Source organism: Leptonychotes weddellii, chromosome 2 (assembly GCF_054177405.1).
Source record: "Leptonychotes weddellii isolate Sample4059 chromosome 2, ASM5417740v2, whole genome shotgun sequence".
NCBI lineage: Eukaryota > Metazoa > Chordata > Mammalia > Carnivora > Phocidae > Leptonychotes > Leptonychotes weddellii.
The window spans coordinates 160686654-160701582 of NC_138370.1; the positions used below are offsets into that span (position 1 = coordinate 160686654).

The 14929-nt window shown below is 52.9% G+C and overlaps 2 protein-coding genes across 3 annotated transcripts in view; one reads left to right on the plus strand and one right to left on the minus strand.

Annotated features, from left to right (window-relative positions):
- Positions 1 to 3920, plus strand: part of CCDC149 (coiled-coil domain containing 149) — a 103048-nt gene extending 99128 nt beyond the window's left edge. For both annotated transcript variants that reach the window (XM_081812540.1, XM_081812541.1), the window contains one exon: positions 1165 to 3920. In XM_081812540.1, the coding sequence (XP_081668666.1) occupies positions 1165 to 1586 (422 nt within the window). In that variant the 3' untranslated portion in view covers positions 1587 to 3920. The remainder of the gene's footprint in view (positions 1 to 1164) is intronic.
- A 5744-nt stretch (positions 3921 to 9664) lies between these two features.
- Positions 9665 to 14686, minus strand: SOD3 (superoxide dismutase 3). Its single transcript, XM_006749688.3, has 2 exons — positions 14509 to 14686; positions 9665 to 11017 (listed from the first exon to the last, which is right to left on the minus strand). Exon 2 carries the CDS (start codon positions 10999 to 11001, stop codon positions 10258 to 10260), a length of 744 nt encoding a protein of 247 aa, XP_006749751.2. The 5' UTR covers positions 11002 to 11017; positions 14509 to 14686; the 3' UTR covers positions 9665 to 10257.
- Between the last annotated feature and the right edge of the window lie 243 nt (positions 14687 to 14929).

Below are 14929 nucleotides of genomic sequence, written 5' to 3' on the forward strand. Positions count from 1 at the left end.
GGAAATGAGGCTGCGGGCTGAAACAGGAGCAGATCGGGTAGGACCCTGTCAGAGACCTAAGTGAAGGGAATTGAGATATATCCCACAAGCAGCTAGGCTCTGGCAAAAAGTCCTAAGTGGGAAAATGCATGGTCAGAACAGGTCAGCTTCTTCTAATCGTCCCGAGTTCTCCCTCCACTTCCCCAAGTCCCAGCTGTCAGCCTGAAGCCATCCGCATGTGTCTGATGCCAGCCCGATGGTGGTGGGACTCTACTCTGTCCCACTGGGGGTACCAGGACGTGTCCCCCAGAGCCCTGGCCCCTGAAATCAGCCCCGTGAGGTGCTTCCATGCATGTCACTACTGTTTGGCTTGCAGGCTAAGAACATCCTGACTTCTGGGAACCTCAGAGTCTGGCGTTGAATGCACAGGACTGGATGCTGGGAGGTTGCTCCCCAAGCGTGTCTGTCCTGCACGGCCACAGGTGCTTAGGTCTGGAAGGGACATCAGAGAGTCCTGCCCCTCGTTTTGTGTCTGAGGAAAGGAGGCCAGACAGGTTCTCCTGATCGCAAAGTAATGAATAAGTAGGAAAATGGGGCTAGACGCCAGTTCTCAGGACCCCGTTCTCTCCCACCCCCCTCCAGTCGAGATCGAAAATGATGTTTAGAGAAGAGGTTTGGGCAGACCAATGTAGTTAGGAGGGGTGGGGAGCTGAGGGGAACATCAGCAGTGTGCATCGAAGAATGAGGTGCTGTTGGAGAATGAGTGGGAGGATGGGGGACACTAAATCCCTCCCACACTGTTCTTCTTTTCCCCACCTGGAAGGCCACCAGCACCCCTTTTCATGACTAAAGGCCCCAGTCTTTCCTGAGCCGCAGAATCTACAGAACCTTTGTCCTCAATGTAGATGCTTGATGGGCACGAGGAAGCACAGAGCGGGAAGCAGGAGACAACCAGGCGCCCGGAAGGGATGGGTGATGACCTTGGCCGCAGGCTCCCTTTCCCTCCATGAATGACACGGCAGTCACCAGGGTGGCTGCTTTCTTTGTTGACGTGGGTCCCGTGATCCCCTGCAGCGGCACTTTCTGCCTCCGAGCCCTGGTGACATGGGCCTGAGGTTGGGAGGAGAGAGGCAGCGAGGGCTGACCTCCTGCCAGAGGTCTGATGCTGTCCCGGGTCTGTTTCAGGGGAGGTCCAGAAGCCAGAACGAGGTGAAAGCCAGGCGGCCACCGAGGCGTTGACAGCCCCGGAGGATGCTGGAGGGCCCGCTGTCCACTCCGCGGCAAATCACAACCACGGGAAACGGTGCAAACCCTTTCATCCTTCATCACTGCGGGTAGCGTCTGAGGAGGAAGGAATGGACAGGCTTGGAGGGGAAAGAATGAGACTGACAGAGGCCGAACCAGAAGGGGTCCAAAGAGCAAGTCCCAGGGAGGCTCGGAGGCATGAGATGGGGACAGCCCCGCCAGGCCTGGCCTCCAAGGGGGAGGCCCCCAAATCTTGCCCAGGTTCCTTTGAGTCCAGCCAGGCGGCAGCCGAAACCTCCACCCCGGAGGACGGCAAGGAGACCCCAGAGGGTGGCGGCACGGGGAGCGCCGTGAAAACCTGAAGGGGAAGGGGATCCGCACGGTGACACGTCTAAGGCGCAGGGGACAGTAACGACTTAAGCATCAGAACAGCACTGGGAAGCTTCTTTCTCCTAACACTTCCAAGCCTGCAAGTGAGAAGAGACCCAGGTCCTGTGGCAAACTGTGAATATTCTGATGATGCCAACACAGTTTGATTTATTAAATGCGGGTCCTCAAGCTTCCCGGTGTCAACTCTTTCTGCCGGAGACACGCTACTGTGAACACGGCCGGGCACAGATTCGGTCCACCATATGGCTGGTTTTCGGCATCCGTCTTTCTGTCAGCGTTGGTTTTATTAGAGATAAGATGTTTTTCTATTAGCGTTTAATGTTGTCGATCAAAATTGTGGGAAGAGCTTCAAACGGATGGGGTTTTTAATCAGGTCCCCGTCTTTGTAATGGTTAGGCGGCTGGAGAGAAAGGTGTAATTGAGCATAATGGGTCCAGAGGGCTCGCGGCTCCGCTCCATCATGTCAGGGTCCGGGGGGACCTCCCAGCATGGGTGTTCTTGGCACCCTGCCCATGGCACTGTCTGTCATGCCACTGACTGGCAGGTGGAGCGGGGCTTAAGTGGGCTCAGAAGGTGGGGTTTCCGGTTTGAAATCCACAGCCCCTGTGGAGACCCGTTTGCTGACTGCTAGAGCTGAGCTTTCCAGCCTGTAATTCTGAAGGATTAATCGACCCGGAGTGATGGGAGGGAGAAGAGTGGGGGGAAGGGGACTCCAGCGGCATTTTGATTTTTCGTTTCTGAGATAAGAGCCAGAGCCTGGGAATGCTGGTTCTCTGCCTTCAACCCGTGCTGCCTGTAGGGTTTTTATGGCCATGGAGCGGTGGGTGTGGGGCTTGGGACAAGATAAGCAGTTGGGGCAGGAAACCGCTTAGGGCCGATCCAGTTTCCCGAGCCACGTGAAACCTTGAACCCTTCACTCCCCCTGCGGGGTGTTAAGGCTGCTTCCCCTGTGCCGCCAGGTATCCGGATCTTAGAGACGAGACGCAGAGCGCGTGGCCCAATAGTGGCAAGAGAGAGGAAAACAAAATAACTTCTTTACAGCCCGTTTCGGGGGACTGTGGAACCAAGAACCCAGGCTGGGAGAGGAGGGGGCATCAGCCCTCCTGGTTCTTTCCTTAGGGATAAAATTAGCTCTTCTGGGTGACATCTGGAACTGCAGAAAATGGAAGGCCCATCAAACGATAGACCTTTCTTTGAGCGAAACTCAGTTCATCACCCCAGAAAGGCCTGATACCACATCCCAAAGCTCAAAACACCCCTGAGAACCAGAATCACTCCTTTGAGAGGCTCTCCTGCAGGAAAAAGAGAGGCTCCCGAGGTGGGAAAGTTGAAAATTCATCCAAAATATCAGGCGGGTAGAGCAGGTGCGTGATCCTAGGTGTGAACCCCGCACGGGGGTAGCCAGCCCACCCCGATGCCTCCCTGCCCTATTTCATCTCTGGCGTTACTCTGCTCCCGGAGCAGGAGCTCTGTCAGATTTTGCGCGCTCTCACCCTGAAGGACAGCGAAGTGGAGGCAAGAAGGTCCAGTTTGGGGCCAGGGTGGGCCTCCAGCTGCTTTCTTCCCACTCACCAGAGGTCACCCCAATAGTGGAAGAGGGGCGTGCCCAAGTCGGTGCATTGTTGCTCCTAGACCCAGGAGCTGGGATCTGGACATACCATGTGCCCCTTGCCCATCAGGCCCGATGCCCCAGTCATCCTTCTGTGCTTCAGCCTCTCCCCGCTCCCCACACCCGCCCCCTCGACTTCCTCTCCAGGGAGGTGGCTTCTGCAGCTGCAGAGCCTGCACAGGCCAGCAGCCACGGAAATAATTTTCCTGCGGCACTAGGCCTTAACTCTCTGCAAATGTTCAGCTCTGCTACGTAGCCCGCCAGAGCCACCAAAGGAAATCACAGCCAGATTTAACACAATCATAATGAAAAGAAAAATCTCTCCCCACGGAAGCACTGGTTTTGACACACAGTCGGCCAGGTGCACATCTTTAGGGCCCATTCCATCACCTTCTGGAAAGCAGCGCTTATAAGAAACGCCACCACATTCCATCACGGGCAGGGACACTACTGTGAGTCCCAGAGAGTGTGGGGTTCAGGGTGGGGCGGTCAGAGGGAGTGATAACCCAAACGGTGCATGCAGTCTGCCTGGGAGGGTTTTGTGTTATTAGATGGAATTGGAGCCAATGAGCTGATCCTGTCACATGAGTAACCTTGACAATGCCCCATACACACACGTGACTCTGTCCCACCCCTGCTGTTCCAGCCCAACGTGGCTCCTCTGTTCCACAGACATTAAAGGGAGTTTCAGCAATTACTTATGGCTGTCTTTTGTCTTTTTGAGAGTCCTTGTGGAAGTGCACAGCGTTCTCTCCCCTGCTCCACCAGCTAGCCTTGCATCAGTCTGAGCACACTCTGCTACGATTCACACACTTTAAGAAACTTAAACGGTAGGAAAATGAATCATATTGCATAACGAGAACTTCAGAAGTGGGGTATTCTGGGGCTGGTTTATTCAAGAAGTCATCAAGGATCTGGGTTTCCATCTTTCTGCTCTGCCTGCCTCATGGTTAGCTACACCCTCAAGCTGCCGAGATGGCTGCCACAGCTCCAGCATCAGTCACCTGTTCTCACATTTGTGTCCAAAGGCAAGAAGGAAGTTTCTCCCCATGTGTGTGCATGCATATGTGTGTGTGTATGTGTGTGTGTGTGCATGTGCGGACGTGCATGCATAAGAGCAAGAAACCTAGTTCTTGTCACAATTCACTGGTCAGAATTATCGCAAGCCTATGTCTAAACCAACCCCTAGCGAGGGAGATGGAATTAACTGAGAAGGGCTTGGACTCATCAGGATCACCAAGTGAACTGGGGAGGGCCCGTCCCTGGACATGCAGACTCTAAAGGGGTGAACAGCAAAACAAAATCGAGCAGTAGAGGAAAGTTGAGAATAGATTTAAATAAGCCACCAGCAGCATTGTCTCTGAACCCCACATCTGATTTTGTTTCATTTTCTTCCCTTAAAAAGCCAGAATATTTCGTTACTCATGAGTCTGGAGCTGGGGGGTGGGGCAGTGGCTGTTTTTTGTTAAGAAGAATGTCATCTCATCTCCGCTCTCCCTTGGCTGCTTTATCATCTGTTCTGTTTTGTAGCTGGGACGTTCCCACCTTTGTTCGCCTCTTCGAGTGTGTCTGTCCTTCCATTATTTTTCCAGCTCAGTTGCCAGCAGAATGCAGAGCAGCCTGGATAAATGAAACAGAGTCGACAGGTCTCTTAATGAAAGCTTGTTTGCACATCCTGCCTTTCTTGTGACCGCTCTGTACCTGAGAGCCCTTAGGTGTGGATTTTTACATATGAGCGTGTGTCGTTCTTTTAATTAAGGTCCCTAGAAATGGATTGGCTTTTTTATTCCAGGCATTTCTCATCCCTAACTCCTCTTTCCATGCCTCCTCTGCCCACCTTCCTCCCCCACCCCTACCCCCCCCTCTGTCTTCTTCACCTCACACAGCTATTCCAGAAGCCTCTCTAGCTAGGAGGCTCCTGGTGGCATTCAGCTCAATCCCGGCTGGAGCCTCCTCCCACTCGGCAATCTTAAACGAAATGCATTTTCCCGTCATTGCGCCTCTTGTGCCCTCAATCCCCAACACACACCACCATCACGACGGAAATTCTAGAAAAGAGTTCTGCCATCAGTCATTCACCTGTTGGGGTGAATCTTTGGATGTGTTAGTCCCACTGGGGCATTTACACCCCTACTCACCATGTGACATAAAAGGTTCAACCTCTTCTTTAAGGAATTTCAAAGACCAGCTCCCTGCTCATTGGTGTTATCTTCCTTGTTTCCTTAAAATTACAGCATGTCTTCACCCCTCTTGGTGTGCTGCTCCTCCAAAATATGGGGCCTCTCCTGGCTCCATCGCTTTGCTGCAGCCCTTTGGATGGCTTGGTATCCTACTTCTCTTTGAAAAAGTCCTCTATTGGGGTGCCTGGGTGGGTCAGTCTGTTAAGCATCTGCCTTCAGCTCAGGTCATGATCCCGGGGTCCTGGGATTGAGCCCCACATCGGGCTCCCTGCTCCGCGGAGTCTGCTTCTCCCTCTCCCTCTGCCCCTGCTCATTCCGTCTCTGTCTCTCTCTCTCAAATAAATAAACAAAATCTTAAAAAAAAAAAAAAAAAGTCCTCTCTATGAGCACCTTCTCCGTCTGCCCTTTGCTTTCATTCTGGAAGTCTCCATTTGGAAAAATCTCCCTCCTTAATAAATACTGAGGGTACCATGACACGGCTCAGTTAGGATGTCAAGAAGCCAAAAGATTCCCCTTAGCTCACTACTTTAATATATTCCTTTTTTTCCAGATGTCTTTCTGAACAGAGAAAAATGTGAAAATCAGAGATGCAATAGAGAGCTCAGTAGTGAATCTAATTAGAAATGAGAAGCAGAAAAAATAAGAAGGACCTGTCTCTCGATATTACGATTGCTCACAAAAACAAAACAAAGCAAGTTGATACAGCATGAAGGCAATTTAAAGTGATAGATACAGATGCGCTGCCTTACATTCCATATCACCTCTCGACTGAGTGGGACTTTTTTTAATAGGGAAAGTTTGTACAACACTGACAAGTTCGACTTTCTGGAATCTATGTGAGCCCAGGAATATATTTTGGATCTTAGCTGAGGCCAGTGATAGCCTATTAAATTTAAAACAATTGGCTTTAAAAAAAACAAACCAGCTGCTATCTTGTAGTTTAATTTAAAGAAAGAAGTAACCTCTATTCATTTGCAGACCCTGTGTTATTGGTTTCTACGATTATCATGTAGTATAACTATATCTTTTTTTTGTTACCTGAAATAAACATGCAGTAATTTTCCTGATATAGATGATTATCTTTATTATTTGCACCATTTTCCCTCTCCACCCTCGCTGCAGGCCAACAATATAGGCTGAGTGTTCCTTCTAGAATATTGTAACAACATTATCGGTTGCAATCTGTCACCTAAAATTATTAGATCATATGGCAGTCATGAAAATTATGGAGAATGTAAAGATTTTATGCATTCAGTCAAAAATGCCAGATCTAAAATCAGTTGGTTTATTTCCTGCCGTCTTTCAAGTTGACCAAAGCACTCACTGATTTGCTCTATTTTCTTACGTTTTTAGTATTTCTGTATATATACGCACTGAAAAGCCCCACTCGGAAAAAATTCACTGCAATTCTGAGAAAAAGCTTATCCTAAACATCTAAAGATAGCATTTCTAATTATTGTCTACATTGTGTTTAAACTGTGCAAACTTGAGCATTATTCTCACTTTACCAGCTGTGTCTATAGGTACAGTCATTACATCAAACGCTTCTAATTTTACAAAAAGAAATCAAAACAAGTGTGTGTTTAAGTCTCAGTGACAAATGCAAACCCTGTGAGTCAGGCAGGCAAACTGATTAGCAAGCTGGCTGGGAAGTCAAAACAGCGAATATAAGGAGATTAACAAAACAGATCTGTAAGAGGAGAGGAGTAAAAATAGCCTCCAGGGGCCAAGTGGGGTCCAGTGGGTGGGTTTGGTGGCACACATCAGGTTCTGGGCCCAAAACCAGATGCCTGCCTGTAACCCTAACCCTAACCAGATGCCTGCCTGTCTTCCTTCGTCTCAGAAGCCCCCCCCGCCCACCACCACCCCAAGAACTGGGGTCAAGGTTCATGCCAGCCAGCTTCTTCATGGATGCAGAAACTTTCTTACAAACCTAAGTGGAAGCAACTTTTCCTTTACTTGAATCCTTCTAGTTGCAGGACCCTCATTACCTTACAAGGTAGTCGAATCCATTCGTAGGTAACTATTTTTCTGACCTTAGCCATTGTTATTAATTAGACATGTGCTAGATACTTAGGTCTTCGTGCTACACTATATAGCTGTCACAAATAACATTTGATTTAATCCTCACAACAATATGATGATCTTATTTTACAGATGAGAAAACCCAAGCCCAGAGAGGTGAAGTGACTTAACTCAGGTCACACAGCTTCTAACTGTGGCAGAGCTGGGGTTCCAAACAGGCCTTTCTACTTGAGCTGTCAACCACCCTGCTAGATGCATTCCTTTGCCTTTACAGTGAACTGTAATTTACCCTTCTATTATTTCCTTTCTCTGTTTCTTGTCTCTGGAGCCCCACGGAATAGTTTATCAATCCAATTCCCCTTAATGAACAGAAAGCAAAAGGAATGGGTCTGCTAGGATATCTCTTTAGTCTTGTGGGGGGCCAAGGGTAGTGAAAAGAGAAACTAAGAACAGAAGATGCTATGATCTGCATGTTTGTGTTCCCCCCAAATTCATACATTGGAATCCTAACCCCCAAAAGATGATGGTAACAAGAGGTGACACCTTTGGGAGGTCCCAAAGTCATGATGGGGGGAGCCTTATAGAAGAGGCTCCAGAGCGATCTCTAATCCCTTCCTCCATGTGAGGACACAGTGAACATCAATGGTTGTGAACCCCAAAGAGAGCTCTCACCCGACTATGCAGGTGCTGTGGTCTTGAACTTCTAGTCTTTAGAGCTGTGAGAAACAAATTTCTGTTGTTTATAGGCCACTCAGTCTGTGATATTTTGTGATAGCCCAGATGGACTACAGCAGAAGTTTAGTGATGAGAAGCACCAGTCTCCTAAAAATAAGTCCAAACCTCCCCTGATGATCCTGAATTAACCTATAATGGGGCAGCAGAGTCGAAGATGGGGTGCTGGGCATCCATCCATGGGGTCTTGATGCCTCCACTGTGTGTCCTCTGTGATTCCTGCCTCGTTTTCATAACTTTTAATTGTGGGGATAGGCACACACATCTGTTGAGATCAGGGTATTTAAAGCCTCCGTTTGCTAGTTCCCTCTCAGTGCTGATCTGCCCAGTTCAAGTTAATACTTCAAACCAGTGAGAACCAATTGGTGGAACAGTCACCAGGCAAAAACCTCTCTCTCCGGTTGTCACTTGGGTTCAAGGAAACATTTTTAAATAACAAGTTAGTCCTAGTAAGAAGCAAAAATAACCACTGGGGATGGGTTTCTGGCTAAGGTTCCATTTGACTCACTGCCTTGAGAGGCTGGGAGAAATGGAAGCTGCCTCTGAGTAACCAGGGTGGAAAACCTGCAGCTAGAGTGGGTCTCCCGAAGGACATTAGAAAGTTATTGGGAGTGCTTTTATTCAATCACCGAGGGTGGATAGAGGCACCGGGGTGGCTCAGTCAGTTAAGCTTCCAACTCTTGATTTCAGCTCAGGTCATGATCTCAGGGACCTAGGATCGAGCTCCACGTCAGGCTCCACGCTCAGTGTGGAGTCGGCTGGGGATTCCCTCTCTCCTTCTCCCTCTGCCCCTACCCCTACTCACACACATGCGCTCTAAAACAAGCAAGATCTTTAAAAAAATAAAATAAATGAAGGTGGACGCACTTTCTGATCTAGTGTGTGTATAGATTATGCTTTTCAAAAAGAGAGGCTGAACATCTAAGTCCTAATCAAAATCAGCCTGCCGTTGGGCTCCATGGTTCCAACTGCCTTTGTGTCAAGAAGTCAAGAAGGAGAACATTGTCCTTGTCCGAGTCTTGGAGAAGGCCAGCAACTTCAGACAGCAATGCCAACCTCCCTGTAAACTGCCCGCTCGACTGCTTCACTGGCCCTCTCCCCGCCATCTGGGAAGTGGACCTCGGGCCGCACTTAGAGGCCCATGCCAGGAGATCCAAGGCCCAGTGAGGTGGCATGAGCCGTGTGCCAGGCCGGTGGCTCCAGCCTGAGAATCACCAGGAAGCTAGTTGCAAATAGATGTCCATCTTTCCCTTTGGATTCCAGCCCAGGAAGCCGTCATTTTTTTTTTTCCTCACTTTCCTGAGTGATCCCGGTGCCCTCCATCTTGGGAGCCACACAGAAGACATGCCAACCAGAGACTGAATACCGTGGCCAGCAGACTTGGAGAGAGGAGGATAGGGAGAAATCCTGTGCGGATTTGGGAAATATCTTTGCTCTTTCCAAAGACTAGCTGAGCCTGGGAGCAGAGCCTCAGACAGACAAAATAAGTAACCAAGGCCCCAAATGCAAGTCTGAATTGCTGAGTTTTAATGTGCAACACAAAGACCGCCAAACAGTTCCCAAAGGAGCAGCTCTCTGCGGGGTGGCAGTGGGCGAGTGACAGCTGAGGGCACCGGGCAGGGGCGCCTAACCGCAGGCTGCTTGAGCTGGCACGGTGCGTGAGAGGTGGCTGGGCGGGCGTGGGGTCTGGGTAACCTCAGGACGGGTCTCAGAAGGAATCTACGGGGTGGGAGGAGCTGAGTCCTTAGGGTAAAGAGGGATTTCAGGGCTCTTGGACTGAGGGTAGGGGTGTCAGGGTGGAAAGGGACCTGGGGGAGGCGGGAGGGGTTCGGGGAGGGCAGCTGGGGTATTTCAATACCTCTGGGGGTCCTCAGAGCTCAGGATGAGCGTCTCAGAGGCCGGGGGCTGCCTCTGGAGGCAGAGGGGTGTCTCAGCATACGTGGTTGGAGGGGCTTTGGGGGGAGACCTCAGCCATGGCAGCACTGGGACCCCGGGGGGGGTCTCTCTGGGAGCAGAGGGAGAGACTCGAGGCAGGCAGGGGGCGCGCGCGGAAGGGAAGGGCGTCGGGCGGGGCCCTCCGGGAGGCGGGGTGCGCGCTCAGGCGGCCTTGCACTCGCTCTCCCGCCGCCGCTTCCTGCGCTCCGCGTACTCCTGCGCCACGCGCGCCCAGGGCAGCGGGCCGCTCACGCCCACCACGCAGCAGGCGAGCCGGGGGCCCGCGTTGCCGTTCTCCACGCTGGCCGGGTTGCCGCCGCGGCCCAGGTCGTCCTCGCCCGCGTGCACCACCACGGCGCGGCCCACGATCGAGTGCGGGCCGGCGAGCGAGGCGGCCAGGCCAACGCGGTGCTTGAAGAGGCGGCCGTCGCGCACGGCGAAGTTGCCGAAGTCGCCCGGGTGCTGCGGGTGCGGCACGGCCAGCGGGTTGTAGTGCGCGCCCGTGGACTCGCAGCCCTGGCTCAGGTCCCCGAACTGGTGCACGTGGATGGCGTGGCTGGAGCTGTTGGCCTCGGCCGGGAAGCCCTCCAGGTCGAAGAAGGCCTCGAGCCGGGCGCCGGGCGCCAGCTGCCGGAAGAGCACGAGGCCGCTCACCCGGGGCTGCGCGGCGTCCAGCGTGGCCGACGGCTGCACCCGGCAGGCGGCGTGGAGCGCGGCGTCCGGGCCGCCGACGGCCGCCGCCCGCCGCTGCGTCAGCTCCTGCCAGATGGCCGTCACTTTCTCGTGCATGTCGCGGATCTGCGCCTCCGTGCTGGAGCCGGGCTCCGCCGGGTCGGGGCCGGGCCAGGCGCGCGAGGCGGGGGCCGCCAGCAGAAGGCAGGCACACAGAAGCGCCGGGGCCAGCATGGCCGGAGTCGGGCACCTGCGGGCAGCCCCCCCGCAGGGGTGGGGCAGAGGGAGCCTTAGTCCCTGGCACCGGGCAGTCTCGGGACCTGCCCCCCCCACCCCGGGGCCGGGAAGCGGGGGAGGGCTTCCTTGCCCCGTGGGCATTCCTGCCTTCTCCCCTGCGTCTCTGGGCCTGCTGTCCTCCAGGACCTGGGTGAGGTGCTGAGGGTGTAAAGATGGATTTGGCACAATCTCGGGCAACTCATGGGGATCTTTTTGAGCCAGCAATGTGATCATGGCCCTCTCCAGTCCTGTCTCCATCACGTGGAGGGAGTCTTGGGGCAATCAGGGGAGCATCTCAGGACGCGTGAGGATGGCCCTTCCAGACCTCCTGCTCCCCTGATTACCCCACGGCATCCCCTGCCACTCTGGCCAAGCATCCTTCCTTACAGACATACTAAGACTTGTTGCCCCTGCCTTCTTGGTCTTTGCACGAGCGGTGCCCCCTCTCTGAAGTGCCCTATCCCCTCTTCTCTGCTGCGCACAATAGACTTGAAGCCAGAAACTCGGTTTTACTCATCATCCCCAGCACCTGGGCCCCCACCTGGCTGTCGGCGACATTTAATACGTGATTGTTGGTTGAGGAATTCACTGAGGGACCCACATGTCATCAGATCATTCTAACGCCATCCTGTGATTGAAGATGGAGGAGTCTTGTACTTGGGAAGGACAGAGGAAGGAGTACCCACCCCCAAGGGGATCTCCAGGAAAGCTTCCCAGACGAGATGACATTTGAACGTGGTCTCACAAAGCAAGCAGTTTTTGAGCTGAGCCAGGCTGGAAGCCCGTGTCAGGCAGGAGGGGCAACGTGCATGTTCACAGCCCGTGATGGTATGGTGTGTTTAAGGGATGGGGGAAAATTTGTGTGGCTGCAACATGGCCTGTGTGGCCAGGGAGGAGGGAACTTAGAGCCAGGGGCTGAGGGCCTGGGTTTGCTGTGCTAGGGAGTGTGAATATTGAGCTGCGGGGTGGGGGTCTGGAGCCGGTGGAAATTTTAAAGCAGACGGCGATGAGATAGCTTTTAGTTCATTAACCTGGCCAGAGAAAGGATATGGGCTGGTCTTTGGGGATGGAGGGAAGAGGGGAGAGGGAGTGGGGATAGCCCAGTAAGAGATAGAGACACAGAAAAGGAAGAATGGAGACTGCCAGAAGTAGATGAGTTGCCTGGTTGCCTCAGCCCAAACTGGAACTGATGAAGGCCTTCACCAAGATGGAGGCAGCAAAGATGCAGGGGCCATGGATTTGGGAGACATCTTGAAGAGCGCTTACAGCGGGGATGGAGAGGATGTGGGAACCCAGCAGGGGAGACCGGCAGATGCATGGTGGTAAGAGGCCCTGAGAAGTCGGGAGAGAGGGTTTGTTCAGCCTGAGCCCAGGTCGGGTGTTCAGTAACAGTTTGGAAACATGGGTCTGGCACTTGGGAGAGGCAGTGTCGCTGCGAGGGGTTTTCAGTGTTGGATTCTGGCTCTTAAAAGTCACATGCCCAAGCCTCGCCCAAGGGATTCTGATTCAATGGGCATGAATTACTATTTTTTTTTTAAGCTCCATCAAAGACTCGGGGACTCAGCCAGGGTTTCACAGGTTCAGATCCCAATCCCAACGTATGCTAATCGCGATATTGTGAGGAAGTGACTGACTCTGTCTCAGCTACCCGCAAAATAAGGTAATGTCACCAAGGATCACGGTGAAGATTTAGTGAGACAGATATGGCAGGCTGTCTTCATAGTTTTAAGTCTGTCCTCACGGACCAGTGCTTTCTCCACAGAACTGGGTTGCAGGTCAGCTGCGCTTTCAAAGGCAGGTGCCACTTGAAAAGCAAGTTCCAGGGTGGGGTATTTATTCCTTCTGTAACCATTACGTAAAGCCAATCTAGTATGGCGATGAAAAGAGTGGATTCTGGACTCACTGACAGTGCGGAGTAGCAGAGAAACTGCTGGACTAAAAGCTAGTTGGGCTCCACCTTTTTGCTGAGCCTTGTTGTTTTTTTTAATCTGCAAAATAGGGATAATTATATGTACCTTCGAGGCTTGCCGTGAGGCTTCAGAGAGACAGTGTGAAGGGCTAACACTTAACGAACACACCTACAGGTTTTGTTAAAAGCACTTTGTCTCTGTCGAGTCATAGAAGCCTCACCTGAGCCCTGTGGGGTGGGGGTTACTGTTATCCCCCTTCCAAAGAGCAGGAAACTGAGGCCAGGAGAAGCAGGCGTCTTGCCCAAGGTTCCATACTCGATAAGCCGCTGATGGCAAGATTTAAAAGTGTGTGGTCCAAGCACACTGAACAGCTGAAGGGACACATAGCACAGAGCCTGGTAGGTATCCGGCAGCTCTTAGCGACCAGAGGGGAACGCTGATAGAAGTTCCAGGCCGATCAGCTGAGAGATGCTTCTGAAGCCGTGGGAGGAGGAGGTGCCCAGGAAAGGCTCCAAGAAGGAGTGGCAGGAAGGTAGGAGAAGCCCAGAAAGTGACGTCAAGGGTACCACCGCCTCAGACATGGCCTGGTATGGGGGTCCACACTGGAGCCCCGGGGAGCGGGTGCGGGAGTGGGGGACCATCCCAGGCCTCAGTCGCCAGCTCTCCATCATCATCATCGCCTCTCCCACCCCTGCCAGCAGTCTTGCCCCTCGGGAGGGCTCTGCCAGTTAGAAAACTCTTCCTTAAAAACAGAGCAAAAACAGATTGTCTGGGGTGTGTCAATGAAACTTTCTTTTTCAAGAATGCTTGGGTCATACTTAACAGTCTAAGCAGATTCTTTTCTCTTAAAAGAAAAAAATTCTTCCGCAACCCTAGCTGAGCCCTGGCTCCGTGGTTCTAAACCTTGACTTCTGCCTCCTGAGGCCAGTCCGCATCAGGCTCACCCATCTCATACACGCACACTGCCCCCCCCGCCCCCGAGATTGAGCTGTGAATGACCGCGTGGTTTGGGGGGGCTATGTGCCTGGTCTGGAAGGGAAGACAGGTTATCGGAGAAAGAGGACAAAGCAAGCCACGAACCCTGTGCCTCCTTCCTGGGTCTGGATCTGGGAAGACGGTGACCCTTCTGACACCTTCCTGATGTCCCAGGTCCTGGGCTCATTCCTAGATGGAGCCCTGGAGGTGAGCCTGAGCCAGCCAGGCCCTCCCCTAAGCAGGTGGCTCTGCCTTAAGAGGTCCCGGCCCCCGAGGCATGCAACATCCAGAGAGGTGGCCTTCCTCCCTGCAGGTTTCTCTTTTCTAACCCTAAAGTCCGCTTCGGGCCTTCACAGGTACAAAGGACAACAGTTCCTTTCTCCCCTGAGGCTTCCCCCCTCACCCCTCCCTCCTCCCCACTCACCCCCCTCAGAGCAGCCAGGTTCTGTCCCTCAACGGGTCCCCCTCAAAAAGACGATCAAGTGCTTTTCCAAGCAGAGGCCACATGCCCCGCCCCAGTTCCAAACTCGTAAAAAGCACCCTCTGAGAAGAAGAAAATGAACCTGAACTTGGCACCCACCTTTCCAGCTCTTCCAAGAGAGCTTTCCTCCTGAGAAGTAGGGAGCAGAGCCCAGCGTTCACAGGAATGCGGGCGGACTCCTGCGGCTGGGCTGTTTGTGGGCTCGAGGGGAAGCCAGCCCACGGGAGTGGTCACGGCCAGGGAGGCAGGCCATTGGCCTGACTGAGGGAGGGTCAGGAGGCCCTGTCCCTGGGTGTGCAGTGGCCTGGCCCCCTCCTCCTCTGTCTCCACCCTCCTCTGTCTCCACCTCCACCCTCCCCAGCCTCGGGCTCCCCGGCCAAGTTTTCCTTCTTGTGACTTCACTGGTTTGTGCAGACGTCACCAATGACCTTCAGCACGCAGCTGGGGGAATAAGAAGTCGGCAGAAAATAGCCTTTTTGGAGAGGTGTACAATGGGCTCTTTCTTGCTCTCCCCTGATTT

Coding starts and splice junctions, on each gene's coding strand:
- SOD3 (XM_006749688.3), bottom strand. CDS start 11,001: ATGCTGGCCCCGGCGCTTCTGTGTGCCTGCCTTCTGCTGGCGGCCCCC.